The 19,348-nt window shown below is 40.5% G+C and overlaps 1 protein-coding gene across 2 annotated transcripts; it reads left to right on the top strand.

Moving 5' to 3' along the window:
• Positions 1-327: 327 nt before the first annotated feature.
• Positions 328-19,170, top strand: LOC127950354 (chromodomain-helicase-DNA-binding protein 8). Of its 2 annotated transcripts, none has more exons than XM_052547341.1 (39): positions 328-446; positions 1,101-1,274; positions 1,747-2,807; positions 3,284-3,562; positions 3,658-3,774; positions 4,197-4,678; positions 4,778-4,892; positions 5,091-5,294; positions 5,456-5,524; positions 5,624-5,679; positions 5,898-6,015; positions 6,153-6,236; positions 6,502-6,639; positions 6,805-6,926; positions 7,805-8,048; positions 8,477-8,653; positions 8,744-8,887; positions 8,980-9,078; positions 9,154-9,313; positions 9,522-9,732; positions 9,863-10,058; positions 10,152-10,322; positions 10,423-10,713; positions 10,808-11,028; positions 11,151-11,353; positions 13,129-13,285; positions 13,372-13,461; positions 13,712-13,815; positions 13,999-14,122; positions 14,327-14,402; positions 14,529-14,803; positions 14,885-15,117; positions 15,258-15,905; positions 16,620-16,963; positions 17,050-17,136; positions 17,242-17,343; positions 17,431-17,541; positions 17,929-18,033; positions 18,170-19,170. In XM_052547341.1, exons 3-39 carry the CDS (start codon positions 1,842-1,844, stop codon positions 18,545-18,547), a joined length of 7,701 nt encoding a protein of 2,566 aa, XP_052403301.1. In that variant the 5' UTR covers positions 328-446; positions 1,101-1,274; positions 1,747-1,841; the 3' UTR covers positions 18,548-19,170. The 2 variants fall into 2 exon arrangements, with proteins under 2 accessions (XP_052403301.1, XP_052403300.1); XM_052547340.1 differs by having other exon boundaries at positions 16,617-16,963.
• The last annotated feature ends 178 nt before the right edge of the window (positions 19,171-19,348 follow it).

Below are 19,348 nucleotides of genomic sequence, written 5' to 3'. Positions count from 1 at the left end.
TGGATACATTTGAAAAAAATGCGTAAAGCTATGTAAAAATGATGTCGTAAACATAAATGATATTTTATTTCCCCTTAAATAGTAATAATAAAAAACTCAATCCAACTCCTTATAATTCTAACAAGCAAGCATCTCGAAACCCGGTGATAACAAGTAGGCCGCATTTAGTGCAGTCTCAACCATACTACCCGTACGACCGATACCCATTAAATGTCTCCCGCCCTGTAATTCCGCACATCGGAATGATAGACAACTACTTCCACCAATGGAAGGTTTGCCTTTTGACAGCCCCTCTGAGGATGGACCAATCAGCTGACAGCAGATGAGCTCGGGGGCTGCGCGTTCGACCTAGCGCTTGCAAGAAGTTAGTTCCTGCTCTACGCTGGCCGTTTCCTGTAATCGTACAGTGTTGTGAGACGGAGAAAGCCATGTGTGTCGATGCAAAGGTAAATTTATCACCCCGAAATTATTGCGGGGAAATTTGGGGCAGTGAATGGCAGCGTTATTAGGGCATATTTTAGTAGAAAATACGCCCTGGCCAAGTCGAAACAGCTTTGCGGCCTTGTCCATGTCTGTTCGTAGTCGGGCTATGGTTTTTGTAGCACGTTGCCTTTGGTTTGGTCCGGTTTGTTGATGGGAGAGATTGAAAGAGAGTCCGAACGAGAGACTGTGAGATGTATTATGAATGATGTAGGATCACTGACACAGCTTAAATCGGCCTTCAGAGAAAAACTAAATGATCGAGCACGTATTTAGCATTTATAGCAATAGGAATCGCCATTGTGAACATTGATGGGGTTTGTCGATTGTCTGCTTTAGGACTGTTGTTCCACATTGATGGCAAGACAAGGAAGGCAGTGTTGATTTCGGTTAGCTAAACATATATTATATGATTTCCGAAGGACCATAAACAATATGATTGTACTGGTTATACAAATTTCCGCTCTTTGACTTTCAAAAGCAATGTTATGAAACTCGCCAAGTGACATACAAGTCAGTCAGACATGAAGCCATGTGAAGTGATGGCACTGCCATTCAGTAAGATGCAGCAACTATATACTATAAATGATTAAATTCATGTGTTTTCTTGTCTTTTCCAGGGCATCAGTACACACATTTATTGATGGATCTCTTAGAGTACACTCCAACCAGAGAAGCAAAAAGTAACTCCAGAGAGTAGGAGAGGATAGAGGGGCGGAAGAGAGAGAGTAAAGAAGGGTGAACCGGTGGACTCTCTCTTTTCCTGTTCCCCACTCCCTAATAAATCACTTCAGGTAAGTTCACCTGTCAAACAGTAGACTGTAATACACTGGAGTTAACATACTGTGTGAGAATCTGTGAACTTGATAGTAGGGGTATCTTTAACTTGATGAAGGTACTTTAAGAATTTTTTTTATATATATGTATAAATATTTTGTATTATGGTACTGAGATATAGATGTATACAGATACTTAAATACTTGTACTTAGTATGATAATAAATATTTTAATTTATTTTTCAATTTCATTTACATTTAAATATTAAATATATATATTTATTTAAATATATAAATAAATATTTTCATTGTAAACAACATCCTTTGATTTTATTGATTTATTCCTTTAAATCCAATTACTTGATAAGCTGTTGCGACATAAATAAAATCCAATAATTGTGCTTAATAATGTTATTACTTTATTAATGTATGGAAAGAAATACTTTGAGAAGAAGGTTACAGTTTCTCTCTCTCTCTTTTCCTTCAACAGCATAATTGCAAAATCTCTTCAGACTTGTTGGATGTTTTTGTACCGGCACTGGATATCACACATTCTTTTCTTTTTTTCGCAAACTCTTTGACAAGATGGCAGACCCCATTATGGACCTCTTTGATGACACCCCACTGTTCAATTTGGATTCCCTACCGGAGGATGCGTTCTCCCAGGGATCCTCAGACCCAGTCGAGGAGGCGCTGAAGTTGGCACTGGGCCATGTGGATGCACCTATGGACCCAACACTGGATCCTGGTGTCCCCATGCTCAGTGATGTTGTCACAGATCCAGCTATAATCCCAACACCCCTCACAGCTCCTGTCTCTGTCCCACTGCAGACCCTTCAAACACAGCAGCCCCCCCAGATGTCCCATGAGGTTTCTGTTGCCCCGGCTTCAATTTCCGTTCAGCCCTCTCTCTCGGTGGCCAGTAATAGCAGTGGGGCGGCGACAGTCCTGCTGAGCTCCCCTCTTGGAGTACCTGTGTCCGGGGCTCAAGTTGCCACCCAGCAGCTGCAGACTCAGCAAATCGCCCTTACGCAACAGGCAGCAGGGCAGTCGGTCCCAAAAATTGTAATACTCAAAGGCCCTCAGGGTCAGACTCAAGTGCTACAGGGTGTCACAGGAGCCACAGGCTCTCCAGGAAAAGTCACTTTCACTAGAGTTCTGACAGGGACCCCACTTAGGCCAGGGATGACCGTTGTTTCTGGGGGAACGGTGTTAAATGCGACATCTACTGGGCAGGGACAGGTCAAAGTAGGCACTGGAGTTCAAAGGCTGATTCAGACACCAAATGGCCCGATGAAGCAGGTGTTACTGACCTCGGTGCCTCAGACTCAATCGCAGGTTCAGACGCAGCCGGTCCAGGTGCAGATACCTGCGCAGACGCAGCTCCAGTCACCGTCACAGCCAGCACAGGTACAGGCGCAGGTCCAGGTGCAGCCTCAGACACAGGTGGCATTACAAACACAGGACCAAGCGCCGGCTACTACATCCCCTGGAACGTCAGCAGCGGCCGGCCGACCTCAAAGTGTCACACTTTCAGCTGTGCCACAGCAGGTCAGTCTCTGCCAGGTTTATTGTGGTTAATTACAACAAGAACCAGAAAACAACAGTTTGGCTGCTTGAAATAAAATAACAGTTAACCTCAATAAAATATTTGATTAAAATGAATAAAAATCCATTGTAAAAAATGATGTAATTATTCATTGGATAAATTATTAAATGAAAATGTACGTATTATACCCTTTATGTAAACATATTTCAGATCAATTCCTAGGCAGCATTTGTGAAGTATTAAAATAATATTTAATGAATAATAATTATATGGACTTTATTAAAGACTAAGAATGATGAGCACACAACATAAATACTAAAACTTTAATTACAATTAAAATAAAAACTAAATATAAAAATGAAAACATTCAAAATATTTATAAAAACTCAATATGAAATATCACTTGTCTTTGTTGTTTTTAACAATTTATAATTGCTTTTCTTGTTAGAATCGTAATAGCCCTTTTTTCTCTATTCAGGGGGAAGCAAAGAGGTTCACTCTGGTGCTACAACAGCAGCCCTCGCAAGGTGGAGGCCAGGCTGGGACAGTGACAGTAGGGGGAACGGCAGCTGCAGGGGCGGGGCAGCAGGGCCAGCAGCACAGGCTGGTGTTGGGCTCTCTGCCAGGGAAGTTAGTCCTGCAGGGAGGCCAGCTGGCTGCTTTCGCCCAAGCCAAGGCGGGTCAAACGGGTGCACAGCCGAAAGTGCTTACCATTCAGCTGCAAGTTCAACAGCAGCCCAACCAACAGGGAGCCAAGGTGAGTTAAAGGACGGCTCCTGTGTGTGTTGGAAGATATTCTTTTTCTCGTAACTTGGTGGTGACAGGAAGCTTTTTCTCTGTTTTCCTCAACAGTTTCAATTGGTTTCTGGGGCAGCTAATGCTGGTGGCAGCCCTCAGGTGGTGCAGATTTCTCAAGGCCAAGGAGGACAAAGACTAGCAGTGCCTCTTAAACTACTGCTGCAGCCACAGGTAGGACAATCAGTCCATCTTTTTTTATGGCTCTGTGGTGTTCATATGCTGACCAATAAAGTAACACATTGCATTCTATTATTTCTGTACCACTTAAATTTGGAAGAATATAAAATATTGTTTTAAAGTTAAAGATGTTTTATAGCATGTATACTCTACTATAAAAATACAAGAACACAAATGTATAGTTAAATTGCATTAAATTTGTAACGATTACGACACTTTGCCATTTGAACAACCACCCAGTAACTAGACTGGTTTGTGTCACAGTTGTATGCTTTATGTGACTCTGAGTTAACCAAATATTATTTGGTTCAATATATATATATATATATATATATATATATATATATATATATACACATTGTGTTTATATGGTGACAAAGTACAGTTCTCAAAATAAATTGTCACTTTTTCTGCAGTCAAGCACTGCTTCCAGTGCTGGTGGGGCCATTTCTGTGGTTAAAGTTATTAATACCTCAGCTGCCGGCTCTTCGTCCGGCACCACTACTACAGCCGCGTCTTCCGGTGTGCGTTTGGCGAAGGTCCAGGAGCCGGTGCGAAAAGTGGAGACCTTGTGCAAACAGGAGAAAGCAAATCGCATTGTTGCTGAGGCCATCGCACGGGCCAAAGCCAGGGGTGAAAGGAACATCCCCCGTGTGCTCAACCAGGATGAACTGCCTGCTGGACAGACTTCTGCAGACCTAGAAGGTGCCGCAGGAGCGGGAGGAGCCAAAAAGAAAGGAGGAGGTGGAGGTAGTGGTGGTGGAGGGAGCAAGAAAAAAAGCCCAAGTGCGGGCGGAGGGAAAGTGGTGGCGGGAGGAGACAAGAAATCCAAGGCGAAGTTTCCAGGAGTGGTTTCTGGAGGGGGAGGCAGTAAAAGTAAATCCAAGACTAAACTCAAGTAAGTTATGATTTCTTATCCTCTTTGGATGAGTTTGACTCATTCGTGTATTTGCTTCTGCCTGTTTTTTTGTTCTCACACTTTATTCCCTCTCCATAGCACCATCACTCTAGTGGGTGGTAAGAAAAGAAAAAGAAATGCATCCTCTGACCATTCAGATATAGATCTAAGCCCACCTGTTTCACCCCGCACACTGGAGGAGGAAATGTCGCAGGTATAACGCGCTTATGCATTCACTTGTTCCTGATCTAAAATCAGTCACTCAGTTAGTGATTCATGGCAGCCATTGAAGTGTTGTATATGTTGGCAGGCATTACAGCTGCATTATGTGATAAAATTTTGAAAACAGAGAATCAGAACAATGCCATAAACCTGATTCATTGACTCTACTGTGATCCTGTTCTCCCCACAGAAGCGACGTTCTAACCGTCAGGTGAAGCGGAAGAAGTACACAGAGGATTTGGACATTAAAATCACTGATGACGAAGATGAAGTCGATGCAGATGTTGATGTAACCACAACTCCTGTGTCTAGTGCAGGGCATCTGCAGTCTATGGGAGCAGAACTCCATCAGGAACTGGATGGGGATGGTCTTCCCAGCATGCAGTTTTTTGTGGTACGTCAGCTGTCTTGTTATAGCGGGTTAGACGTTTGCTTCCTGACAATTTTTTTTCATTACTGGTTTTGTCAGATGTTTTTAGCTGTTTATAGTTGACACAATGCCACCAGTAATAAAGTATTGTTGATATGTGTGGACATGTTTCTGATTGGTTTCAGGAGAACCCAAGTGAGGAGGATGCTGCTATTGTGGATAAAATATTGTCTATGCGGGTGACCAAAAAGGAGGCAAGTATCTGTTCATACTATTTACTGTCATTAACTTGTGAAATCATGCACTAGTCTGTTCTGACTGAACCTTCATGGCATTTTCTTGTCCTGATGCAGGTGTCTCCAGGGCAGTATACTAATGTGGAAGAATTTTTTGTCAAATATAAAAACTAGTAAGTCATCACTTGTTTTTCTCAGGCCTTTTTTATTTAAATCAGACAAAGTTTAATAAAAATTAATAAAAAAAAGTTTTTTTTATTTTTTTATTGTTGATTATTTACATTTTCTGTTTTTCACTTGGCGTGGTGCTAAATTCTAAACAGTTGATCAGTTAGTTATTTTTTTAGTATAATTTGTATTTCTTGAGACTGTTCATTTATGATGTTTCTAGCTCGTACATGCACTGTGAATGGGCCAGTCTTGAGCAGCTGGAAAGAGACAAGAGAATCCATCAGAAGCTGAAGAGATTCAAGACAAAACAGGCACAGATGAGGAACATATTCCAGGAGGTAAGACCCTATGAATTTGAAATTAGGCAAACACGCAATGTTTTGTTTGGTAGGCAAGTCAAATGGCTTTAGCAGATCTCACAAATTTTGTTCTGGAGGATTTGTAAGCACATCTAAAATGCTTCCCTGTAATTTAGGATGAGGAACCTTTCAATCCAGACTATGTGGAGGTTGATCGTATTTTGGATGAGTCACATAGTGTGGATAAAGACAATGGGGAGGTAAGAATTTTCAAATGTTAAATAAGAGTGTGTATTCAAACTGATATTAAATGTATACGAGTCTATTTGACTGATTTGTTATAAAGAAGCATTTGTTCCTGTATCAGACTGCACTGGTCTACTGTGCTTAGCCAGCATGGACAAAGTGATTTTAGCAGGATGTTTGTTGTAGTATTTCTTGGTGCCGAGTCTTATTTATTCACATTTTAATTCAAACTGCACCCTGCCAAAACACTGCTTCTGAGTGTTGTTTTTCCTCTTACAGCCAGTAGTGTACTACCTAGTGAAGTGGTCCTCTCTGCCCTATGAAGATGCTACCTGGGAGCTGAAGGAGGATGTTGATGAAGCAAAGGTGGAAGAATTCAGGAAGATTGAAAGCCGCCCAGCCCGACTCAAGAGAACTGTAAGATACTGGCAGTCTCCACTGCATACTGTTTTATCTGCCTCTTCCTCTCTCCTCTCAGTGTCTAGTCACCAGAGCATTTTTACCTTGTCTGCATTCTTTAGTTTTCATTAAGAAACTGGCGAGCCAGTGGTTAATTATTAACAAGACTTGCTCTTCCATCAGCCTCGACCTGCTGCAAGTGCCTGGAAGAAGCTTGATGAGTCCAGAGAGTATAAGAATGGGAACCAGCTCCGAGAGTACCAGCTGGAAGGAGTCAACTGGCTGCTCTTCAACTGGTACAACAGGTGAATACCCTGCTAACATACTAACGTGATTAAATTTGAAGCTGAGTTTTAAAGACATCCACAACTTTCAAATAAAGTTAAAAAATAAAAATGTTAATTTTAAAGACCTTTCCACTTTGGCGAATGTTAAAAGACCCCTTGAATTTTTATTTTTGTGCATTTTAGTCCATGTGCTTTAGCTTTGAGGCATCTTGAAGCTTGTGTGCTCTTAGTCGACAAAATAAACAGATGTGCTTTTTTTTTTTAATTATTATTATTTTTTTAACATGCTTTCTCTTCCAGGAAATTGAACCAAGAATATTAATGACTCATTCCCTGCACATGGGTGCATGAAAATGTGCTCTAGAATGAGATTGTTCCTTCCCCCTCAATTATAAATACCACCTGCCACTGATACAATGCTACAGCAGTGTACTGACAGTAGCTCGGTGATACAAAACCATAAGTAAATAATTTGATAGCCTACTATTTGGACACATCAGCAGCCTCATGATGATAATCGTGGGCGTCCTTATCAGAACAGTCACCATGGGATCTTTGTTTGAATTATAGCCTTACTCAAATAACAAATGCAGGCTCATTTCTTCTTTATTACTGTCTGATTCTGGCAGGACTGCAGGCGTAGGTGAAAATGGTGCCGATATGGTCTATTAATTGATTTTGGCCATGGTACACTCTAGGGTTGTCACAAATTGCGTTCAGGCAATTTCACGGGGTCAATAATAGTCATTTCAGTACTTAGATTGAATGGGTTGACAAAACAGTAGGCTACAAGTTTGTATGTTTGGTTTGTTTATGTGTATTTTCCTAAAGAGAATTGGGTTGTTGTTTGTCCATTTCTTACTCCTCCTCTTCTGTATTCATGACTTCCCACACAGGCAAAACTGCATCCTGGCAGATGAAATGGGTCTGGGGAAGACCATTCAGTCCATAGCCCTGCTGTCAGAGATGTTTGCTGTAGGGGTCCAGGGGCCGTTCCTCATCATTGCTCCTCTATCCACTATCACAAACTGGGAGAGAGAGTTTTCCAACTGGACAGATATGAATGCTATTGTTTACCACGGCAGTCTGGGCAGTAGACAGATGATCCAACAGTATGAAATGTACTGCAAAGATGACAAGGTTGGTATAGATGTTTCTGTCTCATCAGTTTGATTGCTAATAAACAGCAGTGCTGTTATTTTTAACTAAAACTGTAATTTAAATAAAAAATCTGAAATTAAAGAGTATATAAATTTTAGAAAGATAGTTATTTCAATTACTTGCCAAGGGAGAATTCCTAACTTTAGTTTAAGCTGGAATATAAATATTACTAAAACTGAAATAAAAAAACTAAATGGAAATATAAGAAAATTATACAATTATAAAAATGAACGTTAAAACGCACTATTTAAAATAAAAACTGCTTATAAAAGTTCATTTTAAACATTAATAAATACTAGAGTAGTAAAAAAAAAAAAGAAAAAAATAATGTTTATTCTAATAGTATATTTTGACAGCTCCGTTCTGAATTCCTCTCTACCTTGCTCTCTTGATTTTGTCTTCTCTAGGGACACTTGATACCAGGGGCCTATAAATTTGATGCTCTGATCACAACCTTTGAGATGATTCTATCAGATTGCCCCGAGCTGAGGGAGATTTCTTGGCGTTGTGTAGTTATTGATGAAGCTCACCGTTTGAAGAATAGAAACTGCAAACTGCTTGACAGCCTCAAGATGCTTGACCCTGTAAGTGATTTAGTGTTTTTTTTTTTTAAGAGAAACTGAATGTATTAATCTGTTACATAGAATAAAAATAATATTTTTTTCTATTTTCAGGAGCATAAAGTGTTGTTAACAGGCACTCCACTTCAAAACACTGTAGAGGAGCTGTTCAGTTTGCTGCACTTTCTGGAGCCGGCTCAGTTCCCCTCAGAGATAGAGTTTTTGCGCGAGTTTGGAGATCTTAAAACAGAGGAGCAGGTAGGAATAATGTGGGAACATTTTGGCAGATAACATCAGCTCTGTTAAGAGCATCAGCAGTTTCAAACACAGTCACTGTCTTCGATTCTCAGGTCCAGAAACTACAGTCCATTCTAAAGCCCATGATGCTGCGTAGACTGAAAGAAGATGTAGAAAAGAACCTCGCCCCAAAACAAGAGACCATTATTGAGGTATGAACTGTTTCTTGATGATTAATTCTCTTTGCTTCTGTAAGTTCGGAGTGCATAATTTTCTGTGGTCCCCAGGTGGAGTTGACTGATGTACAGAAGAAGTATTACCGTGCTATTCTAGAACGTAACTTCAGCTTCCTTAGCATGGGAGCCACACATAACAGCAATGTTCCCAATCTCCTCAACACAATGATGGAACTTCGAAAGTGTTGCAACCACCCATACCTCATTACAGGTACTTAATTTATGACTGTTCCCGGGTAGTGTCTCTTGTTGGTAATTTTAGCCTTGCAATCTTAGTATACAAGTGGCTGAGCATGAAAGGTTTTGGTCCACTTTGGTCCTGTAGCACACTCACATACACAAACCTTTGCTTGTTGGTTTTTGGATTTTATTGCTCATCTTTTTGTTGTCCACTTTCCACTTTTTGTCTCTGTGTGCAGGGGCTGAGGAGAAGATAGTGGCCGAGCTGAGAGAGGTGTATAATCCTCTGGCTCCAGACTTTCATCTCCAGGCTCTGGTGCGCTCTGCAGGGAAACTGGTCTTGCTGGATAAGCTGCTTCCTCGCCTTAAGGCTGGCGGGCACAAGGTGCTCATCTTCTCACAGATGGTGCGATGCCTCGACATCCTTGAGGACTACCTCATACACAAGAGGTATAGCTTTAGAAGTGTAAACTGTGAAATGGAAATGTTTGATTTAAAAGGCAACTGCAGCCAGAGAATTTGAATTCTGCCATCCGGTTTGTTAGATGTATCTAAAATTAGATGTGTTTTCTCTGCTTAGATACCTGTATGAGCGCATTGACGGGCGGGTCAGAGGAAACCTGCGACAAGCGGCCATTGATCGCTTTAGTAAACCCGATTCAGACCGGTTTGTCTTCCTGCTTTGTACCCGGGCTGGGGGTTTGGGCATTAATCTGACTGCTGCTGACACTTGTGTCATTTTCGACTCTGACTGGAATCCACAGAATGATCTTCAAGTGAGGAGCTCACACTTTTTTTTTATAGTAATTTCAAGGCATTAGAGATGATACAGGTGTTTAGTTTCATCATTTGTCTTCTCTTCCACGCAGGCTCAGGCACGTTGTCATCGTATTGGTCAATCTAAAGCAGTGAAGGTTTATCGTCTCATTACTAGAAACTCCTATGAGAGGGAGATGTTGGACAAAGCGAGTCTTAAACTGGGACTTGATCGAGCTGTTCTGCAAAGCATGAGTGGAAATAAGGACAGCAGTGTTAACGGGGTAAGAATAAAAAATCTTATTGCTTTGTTAAAGTAATAGTTTACCCAAAATGAAACCTAGCTGGATCCTCATTCACTGGTATGCTATTAACTTTCCTCAGATCCAGCAGTTCTCAAAGAAGGAGATCGAGGATTTGCTTCGTAAAGGTGCTTATGCAGCCATTATGGATGAGAACGACGAGGGAAGCCGTTTCTGTGAGGAGGACATCGATCAGATACTTCAGAGAAGAGCAACTACCATCACTATTGAGAGTGAAGGCAAAGGATCCACCTTTTCCAAGGCCAGCTTTGTGGCGTCTGAAAACCGCACGGATATTGCTCTGGATGATCCTGAGTTCTGGCAAAAGTGGGCCAAGAAAGCTGACTTAGACATGGACTCTCTCAACAGGAAGGTACAGTGTAGCATTTGGAAAATGGTTACCTTATTCTTCATTTTCTGTAAGTCTATTCTTTTATTCATTAATCTTTCATGCAAACTCTTTGCAGAATACTCTTGTGATTGACACACCCAGAATAAGAAAGCAAACACGTCAGTATTCCAGCTTGCGTGGAGAGGGTGGGGATCTGTCTGACATGGACAGTGATGATGACTACCCACCCCATAATTCCCGACAATCTCGGGCCTCTCGACGCTCAGACCGGCATTCTGGTAGTGGTTATGGGCGCACAGACTGCTTCAGAGTGGAAAAACACCTACTTGTTTATGGGTTTGTGGCCTTGTTTCTTCCTGATCGTGTTTTAGTTGTGCTGGTTTTAATTTGAGTGTAAAACTTTCTGTGGAATTATGATTTCATATTTTTTATATCTCAACATTACTTTGTCTATACAGATGGGGCCGTTGGCGGGATATCCTGTCGCATGCTCGCTGTAAGCGGCGTCTCAGTGAACGGGACGTGGAAACCATCTGCCGTGTCATCCTGGTTTTCTGTCTGATACATTACCGTGGAGATGAGAACATCAAGAGCTTCATCTGGGAGCTAATCACCCCTCCAGAGAATGGACGAGAACCACAGGCTCTGCTTAATCACTCTGGTATGGCTTTCTCTCATTATACTGTTTTATTAATACACCTTGATTCTTTCAGCAAGGACCCTTAGGTGGTGTTCCTCAGGTCTTCAGGTTTTCATGGTCAATATTATCCAACCACCTTTCAACTATCTTTGACATTCCTGTTTGATTGTTGCATTTCTGACTTTCAAATTGTGTTTCAAGTTGTGAAGCAGCCATTACTTTGTAAACAATGAATGAATATATCCACACAAAACAGATGCCCGCCCAATATGGCTGAAAGAAAAGACTGATTTAGGAAAAGACTGTTAGACTAGTCTCTATTGCGGTGACTTTATAATGCTACAACCAATGTAGGTTAGGTGTGCGATATTATTGACAAAAAAAATCAAAATTTCTGGGATTTTATCGATAACAATAAACTAGACAATATTTTGCTGTTGTGCTGGTGGAAAGCTGACTCCTAAAGTTTTTGATATTCTTCATATTCTGTGCGGTGGTTAGTTCACACTGATAGAAATTAATCTTTTTAAATAAGTTTAAACTGATTTTTACCTTTTTAAAAAGCCCTTTTTTCTAAAAGTGTCCATTTATCTTTTGATTCAAACTCATACTTACATTTAATCAGTAAATTAGAATAATAAGACTTTTGGGCCGTTACCAAGCAAATTAAAACAGTATCAACAAAATTCATCTTTGCAATGCAGAGAAAACACAGAAGCTGCATCTGAAGTGACATTAAGATTAGTGCTGTCAAACAATTAATCACATCCAAAATAAGGTTTTGTTTACATAATATATGTATGTGTACTGTACTGTGTATATTTAAATACACAAAGTATACATTTTAATATGCTAATTTTTTTTATACATATGTACATTTTATAAATATACACAGTATAGACACATTATGTAAACAAACTTTATTTTAGATGCGATTAATCAAGATTTATTTTTTGACAGCACTAATTTAGATGCATATGCAAACTGTTTAATGAGAGACATGAATGCATTTAACCTGCAATTAAAAATGCATAAATCATATTAAACATTAAACATTAAATACAGATATTTGAAATGTATTTAAATAATAAAAGATACTTTGAATGTGAAATTAAAACCATCAGCAGGTGGCAACAAGACACTGTTAATAAGAGAGGCATTGCGATTAAACTGAATCATTCAAATGGTTGAATGTTCAGGAACAAAACAGTAAAAGGCGTAAAAAAGTCTGTGGCTGTGTTTGGAGTGATTTTTGTCAAAATAAAGCAAAAACAGGAAATATGGTGTCTAAAATGCAAGTCTCTTGTACTGTAAAAAAATAAATAATTATAAATAAATTAAAAAAAATTTAATTCAGTATCACATTTGTAATCATGGTAATTTTTGGAGCAATATTCTTTGTTACTTTTGCGTGAAATTACATTTAGTCATTAAACAAATAAACTAGGCTATATGAAGTGGTATAAATGGCCTATATACATTTTCTGCCCCAATGTCTTTAATTTTGTGATCATTCTAAATGTAGTGAGAGTGCAGTGAAAGAACATACTATACGCATGTGCACTAGTCTAGACTTCACATAATGAATGCGTGCACTTTGTAGGTGTGTTTTGAATGGTTTTTGCAAAATACTTGATAATGTCAAATTGCACGTCTTTAAGACAACAATTATGATATTATCGTTGATGATTTAAATTGCACACCTTAATGTAGGTTGTGAAATACAGCATTAGCTTCATTCTAAACAATCGTAAAAATTTAGTAAGTGCTCATAATGGTGCTCTCCTCTCCTGTAGGTCTGTCCATCCCTGTACCTCGTGGCAGGAAAGGGAAACGAGTCAAGGCTCAGAGCTCTTTTGATGTGCAGAAAGTTGAGTGGATCCGAAAGTATAATCCTGACAGTCTTCTGCTTGATGACAGTTACCGAAAACACCTGAAGCACCAGTGCAATAAGTATGTTTGACATATCAGAGACACTATTATACTCTGCAAAATAAATTGGCTTGAGTGTCTTCAATTCGCTGTCTTTTTTTCTTCAGAGTGTTGCTGAGAGTGCGTATGCTGTATTACCTGAAACAGGAGGTCATTGGAGAACATGCTGATTCTGTATTGAGAGGAGCTGATGCAAGGTATAGCCATCATCTAATTTTGTTGCTTTAGATGAAATGGTCATCACTTTTTTGCATCTAAATGCACAAGTTTGCATCACTGTGGGTTTGAAGCATCTGCTAAAGATATGTAAATCTCGCTTGTATCACTGACATCATCTTGCATTATTTAATCTTTTTATGCCATGGTTTCTTTGAATTGATCCGGTTGTACAATTTAAATTGGAAACTGTTAAATTAATTCACTGATGCTAGTGCGTTTCTTTTGCAGGGATATTGATATCTGGTTGCCTGAAATGGAGCAGCAGGACGTTCCGTCTGGATGGTGGGATGCAGAAGCCGACCGATGCTTGCTTATTGGCGTCTATAAGCATGGTATGTAGAGGCTTTGTTAAGGTCATGTCTTCTTCAAGGGTGTCCAATTATATCAGAAGAGCTTCTTTAAGTCATTAGGTATTTTAGCTAGATTCAAGATATGCCCCAAAGATTAAAGCATATAGTTTTACAGATCATTGCTGTTTCTCCATCTGTATCTTGTATCTCTGTATGTTATTTCAGGATATGAGATGTACACCACTATGCGTGCCGACCCCTGCTTGTGTTTTGTTGAGCGATGTGGCCGTCCAAATGAGCAGGACATAAATGCGGAGCAGCAAGCAGCAGACCCAGAGCTTGGGGAGGGGTCAGTTTCAGACAGACCTGGGCTTTGTTTCTCAAAAGCGTTGTGAGCAAAATTGATCGCAGAGATCATTTCTACGATCTACTTAGGCTCACAATGCTTTTTGGGAACTGCATTATAATCTTTAACACCTGCATTATAATCTTCTTGCTAATATGATTGACTGGTATTGTTCTTGTCAACTTACATATTCTTATTGTGTTTTAGAGGGGACTATGACAAGTACTCAGAAGATCCTGAATTCAAACCTGCGTCAAGACACACCAAGGAGGCATATGAAGAGGTAAACGTGTTTTGAATCACATTTTTTTCCCCCACATAACCTTTAAAGTGTAATTCAGGCATATGTATCTTGTGGAGTTATTAAGAGTTTACATTTAATTTAAAATCTGGATAATGTTCTCCACAGGCTGATTCGTTGAATGCAGATGGAGAGATTTGTGTGGAGGATCGCTCTGCCCCTGTGCAGGTTGAGGGGCCATCTTCTGGATCGTCAGATTTGTGTTACTGGCCAACAAGCTCATCGCTCACAGCCAGACTACGCCGTCTTATTACAGCCTACCAACGCAGTTACAGACGAGAGCAGCTTAAGATAGAGGCAGCAGAGAAGGGCGACCGTAGACGTAGACGCTGTGAACAAGCCACAAAGCTGAAAGAGATAGCCCGACAAGAACGACAACAAAGGTATGTTCCTTAAGTAAACGGGTACAAAAGCTTCCTCTTCAGCCTCGATGTCCAGCGTTCTCATAAGCTTCTCCGTTTCAGGTGGACTCGTAGGGAGGAGTGTGATTTTTACAGGGTGGTATCAACCTTTGGGGTCGAAAGAATAAAGAAAGAAGCAGATGCTCCGGAAGGGGATGAGCATCATATGGACTGGACTCGCTTCCGTTCTTTTGCTCGCCTTGATAAGAAAACCGACGAGAGTTTGACGCGTTACTTTAAATGCTTTATGTCCATGTGTCAGAGAGTGTGTCACTTTCGGCCAGCTCGTGGAGAAGGTACATTTTATTTTTCTTGAAAGTCTGTGCGAAACAGTGTTTTATATTAATCTACTCGTATATTATGACTTATATATATGACTTGCTATAATAGCTTTATTTAAAACATTGTCTACTGTTATCCCTTCTTCCTCTATTAGAATCTCAAGATTTGTCCCAGTCTCTGGCCCCCATCACAGAAGAACGAGCCTCGCGCACGCTCTACAGGGTCAGCTTGATGTGTCGGTTACGTGAGCGTGTTCTTCCCCACCCCTCATTGGAGGAACGCCTCAGTCTGGCACCACTCTCCTCTGACCTTCCCAACTGGTGGAGCATCCCACAGCACGACCACGAGCTGCTCTTAGCTGCCGCTAGACATGGCGTCAGCCGCACTGAACTCTCAATCTTCCCTGACCCACAGTACTCATTCAGTCAGGCCCGCCTCGACTACCTCCAGAACCAAGCCCAAGCCGCTTCACAGATGCACGCGTTAAATCAGTCACAGGGTCCAACCAGTATCAAAGAGGAGAGCCTAGATGATGAGTCTCGGCTGCTGGGGGTGGAGGCCCTCTGTCCGTCAGACTCTCCAGCCATGCTCCTCACCCATTCTGAGGGGAAAGTGGGAGTTCAGGCTGGATGGGGCTGGAAGAAGAGCAAAAACAATGGGCCTAGTGAGAGAAAAGAAGGAAGAGAGAGAGGTGAAGGGCCTTCGGACTCCGATTCTGATTCAGACTCGGGCTCGTCTTCCTCCTCCCGTCATTCTGGCAGCTCAGATGATAGCGGAGACAGTGATGCCGAGAGAGAACAAGGTGAGGAGGCACTGTTGCATTTCAGTTATTTATCGGCAGACTACAGCTTAAAATCTTATTTCTTATTGTTTTAGCCTCATGATGTTCAGTATGCAACACAAAATTCATGTCACAGCTATTTTTTCTTAAATTACTTTTTTTTTTTTTTTGGCCATTTAAACTCAATGTTTAGGGTAAGATACAGTACGAAAAAAAGTAGATAAATCAAGGCATTTTTGTGCCAATGTTTTTTATTATATAAGCACCAGAAAGAATGATCCTTTCTGTTCATTGATACCAAAATAAAAGGGTAATAAACAGCCATATTTGTATTTATTTATTCAGGGAAATTAATATTTTATTCAGCAAGAATACATTCAGTTGATCAAAAGTTACAAAGACTTTTATAATTAAAACAATTTCTGTATAAATAATCTTACCGAAATATTTTTTGATTGTGTGTTTTTAACTAAAGTATTTTAATGCACTGAAACAGCCACGTAGGGAATTTTTTTTTTTTTTTTTTTTTTTTTTTTTTTTTTTTTTGCATTTTTCTGTGATAGGACCGTATAGATATGACAGGAAGGATATGACCAAATAATAGATTTGACTGGAAAGCTCCACAAGCCGGGATTCTGATCATTCTGATCTTCACTGAGCATTGTGTTTTTTAATGGTTAATTTGGGTTGATTTGAATGGAATTTGTTACTAGAATGATTCTGATCTCTTAGCAGCAGGTCTTAAGATGTGCGACGGCGATGAAGAAAACAGCATCCTCTCCCTCACTCCATCTCAAGAAGGCGCCCCACCCGAGTCCCTCACTGACCCTCTGAGAGTTGATTGGCCCAAAGACCGCGTGTTAATAAACCGAATAAACAACCTCTGCTCGCTAGTTCTAACGGGGCACTGGCCGTCAGGTCGACGCTACATCTCTGACATACAGCTCAATTCTACATCTGAAGAGCATGACCTCGGAGGGGACCTTGGTTACCCCAAATTGCCACGGAAAAGCAACAGTGCCATGTCTGCAGAAACTCTTGAAGGCCGAGAATCAGAGTTCACAGTAAAACTCCTAAAGGTGAGGTGCTCTTCAGACATTAATTAACTTCAACTATATCTTAAATTTCTGCTTTTGTTTCATTTTTGCATTCAATTCACTTTTAGGAGGAGGGGCTGAAGCTGACATTTTCTAAGCAGGCTCTCATGCCAAACGGTGAAGGGAGTGCACGCAAAAAGAGAAAGGACCACGAGGTACAGAAATACAGTCTTATAAATTTGCCCAAAAGTAACATTTCAGTTTACATTGATGCATTATAAGTATTTGCAGCTATATAATGTGTGTTTTCTGACATTTAGCTGGTAGATACGGAAGGGGTTCTCCATGCTCCCCGCAGAAGGGACCTTCCTAACTGGCTCAAAGAAAACCCAGATTATGAAGTGGAGGGAGACATGTTAGAAGTAAGTGCAAAGTGCAGGTTGAACTCTCTTTTCTGAGGTCTTCTTGGACTGACACAGCTAAAAAAAATATATATATCTTTGTTGCAGTTACTGGTGAACCGAACCAAAAGAAAGAGGAGGAGGAAGAGGGTAGAGAAAGGAGCAGCACTTACCGGAAGTGAGAGAGTGAAGGTCATAGACATAAGGACAGGCAAGAAGGTGAGGAAATACATTTGACAGTTCTGCCATAATTAACACTTTTCCCCGTTTAGACTACAAAAAGTAACCAGAACAACTGTTTTCAACATTGGTAAAGCAAATTTTTTCTTGAGCACCAAATCAGCATATTAGAATTGATTTCTGAATGCACGTGTGACACTGAAGACTGGAGTAATGGCTACTGAAAAGTACTGTTTTTTTGTCTTTATCAAATAATGATTGGTGAGCATAAGAGACTTTGAACTCTTACTGACCAAACTTTTTAATGGTAGTGTATGCCATTTCCATGAAATGAGGGTTTGCACTGTTGCACATAGGACAGTTATTTCTGATGTATTTTGAAGTTGAGTGCAGTTGGTCTTACACTCCGTTTTATACTCCCTTCAGTTTAGTGGAATATACGGGCCTTTACTACAGGACCTGAGAGAGCACCTGGAGGAGAACCCTGACCACGTTGTAGCACCAGAATGGTCTGAGACTGTTCGCAGTTCGGTTAGTATCTCCTATATCCTATAGTGTGTTTATGGTTATCATCTTCATCTACCCTGCTTGAATAGTGTATATTAGGTCAGTCCCAGTCAGTGGTTATTTTTCTGGAATTTAATCTGATCCTTCTCTTTGATCTCAGGGCTTCTTGCCTGAGAGTTTATTCCACAGACTGTTGAGTCCCCACGCTTCAATCCCCAAAAAGAATCGACATTACCTCTCCACCCCTTCGATCCAGACTGATGACCCTCTCCTGGGAGGCGGCGAAGGCGAGACGTTAGTTTCTGACGGCGCATACATGATGGACGACGAGGACTTAGAGGACGGCGGTCACCTCGCGTCATCGCACCACTTCCTTACTCCAGCCTACGATGTGAAGATGGAGCCGAGCGCTCTTGATATGGACGGAGGCGACAGTTTATCACAAGGTGGCTATGATAGCTCCGACAGAGAGGCCATTTTGGATGATGTCATCATGGCACCGAAGAATTCAGACTCTTCCTCAAGCTCCGAGGATTGACCAAATCTCATGTTAGATGTAGTAAACCGAGATCATGACAGTCTTTTATTTTATTATATTCATTATTTTTATAATTATTATTGATGTTATTACTTTCAAATATGGAGTAACTTTTTTTTTTCTTGGGTTGGATTTGTACTTGACTGTTTTGTGTAGGAAAGATATAGGCGCTTCTTTTTTTTCTTTACACCTCATTAAAAATCTTAATTCCAGATGGATGAAATATCAATTTCATGTCTCACATAGCCCCTTTCAAGGAGTTGTTTGTCTCACTCCCTCTGGCTGAACTGTTTAACAGTGTGCTGGAGGATCCACAGTCATGCACTGAGATGAGCCATTGTGGTGCCTCGGTCTGGTGAAGAACATGGAGTTTTTGTTGGATGTATATTATTTTTTTTGTGTGTGTGTGTGTGTTTGGGGGGGCGGTGGGGGGGGGGGGGTAAGATTTGGGGTTTAGGGTTAGTTACTGAAACAATGTTAGACAGATGATGGCTGTATTGTACAAAGTAGAGTTGGTCCCATGCCTGCAATGATGCAAAAAATTATGCGTTTATTCCCGTTTCAATAACTGACTCCACAACTGTCTCTGTGATATAAATATGAATAGCAGTCTACAGTGGAAAGTGATGTCTTTTGAATTCTTTTCATCAAGTGTTGATATTTATTTGAATAATGACTACTCAAGGCCCTTTTATTGACTTCTTGGAATACATGCCGAGGAGAACAGCAAGTTAATTTTCTTTCATATTTCATACTTGGATGAGGTATCATAAAATATCATAGATGATTGTGTTTTAATGA

This window comes from Carassius gibelio, chromosome B2 (genome assembly GCF_023724105.1).
Source record: "Carassius gibelio isolate Cgi1373 ecotype wild population from Czech Republic chromosome B2, carGib1.2-hapl.c, whole genome shotgun sequence".
In the NCBI taxonomy this organism is placed as follows: domain Eukaryota; kingdom Metazoa; phylum Chordata; class Actinopteri; order Cypriniformes; family Cyprinidae; genus Carassius; species Carassius gibelio.
Note: the sequence above shows the minus strand (reverse complement) of the source record. Positions and strands in the feature narration are given on the sequence as shown.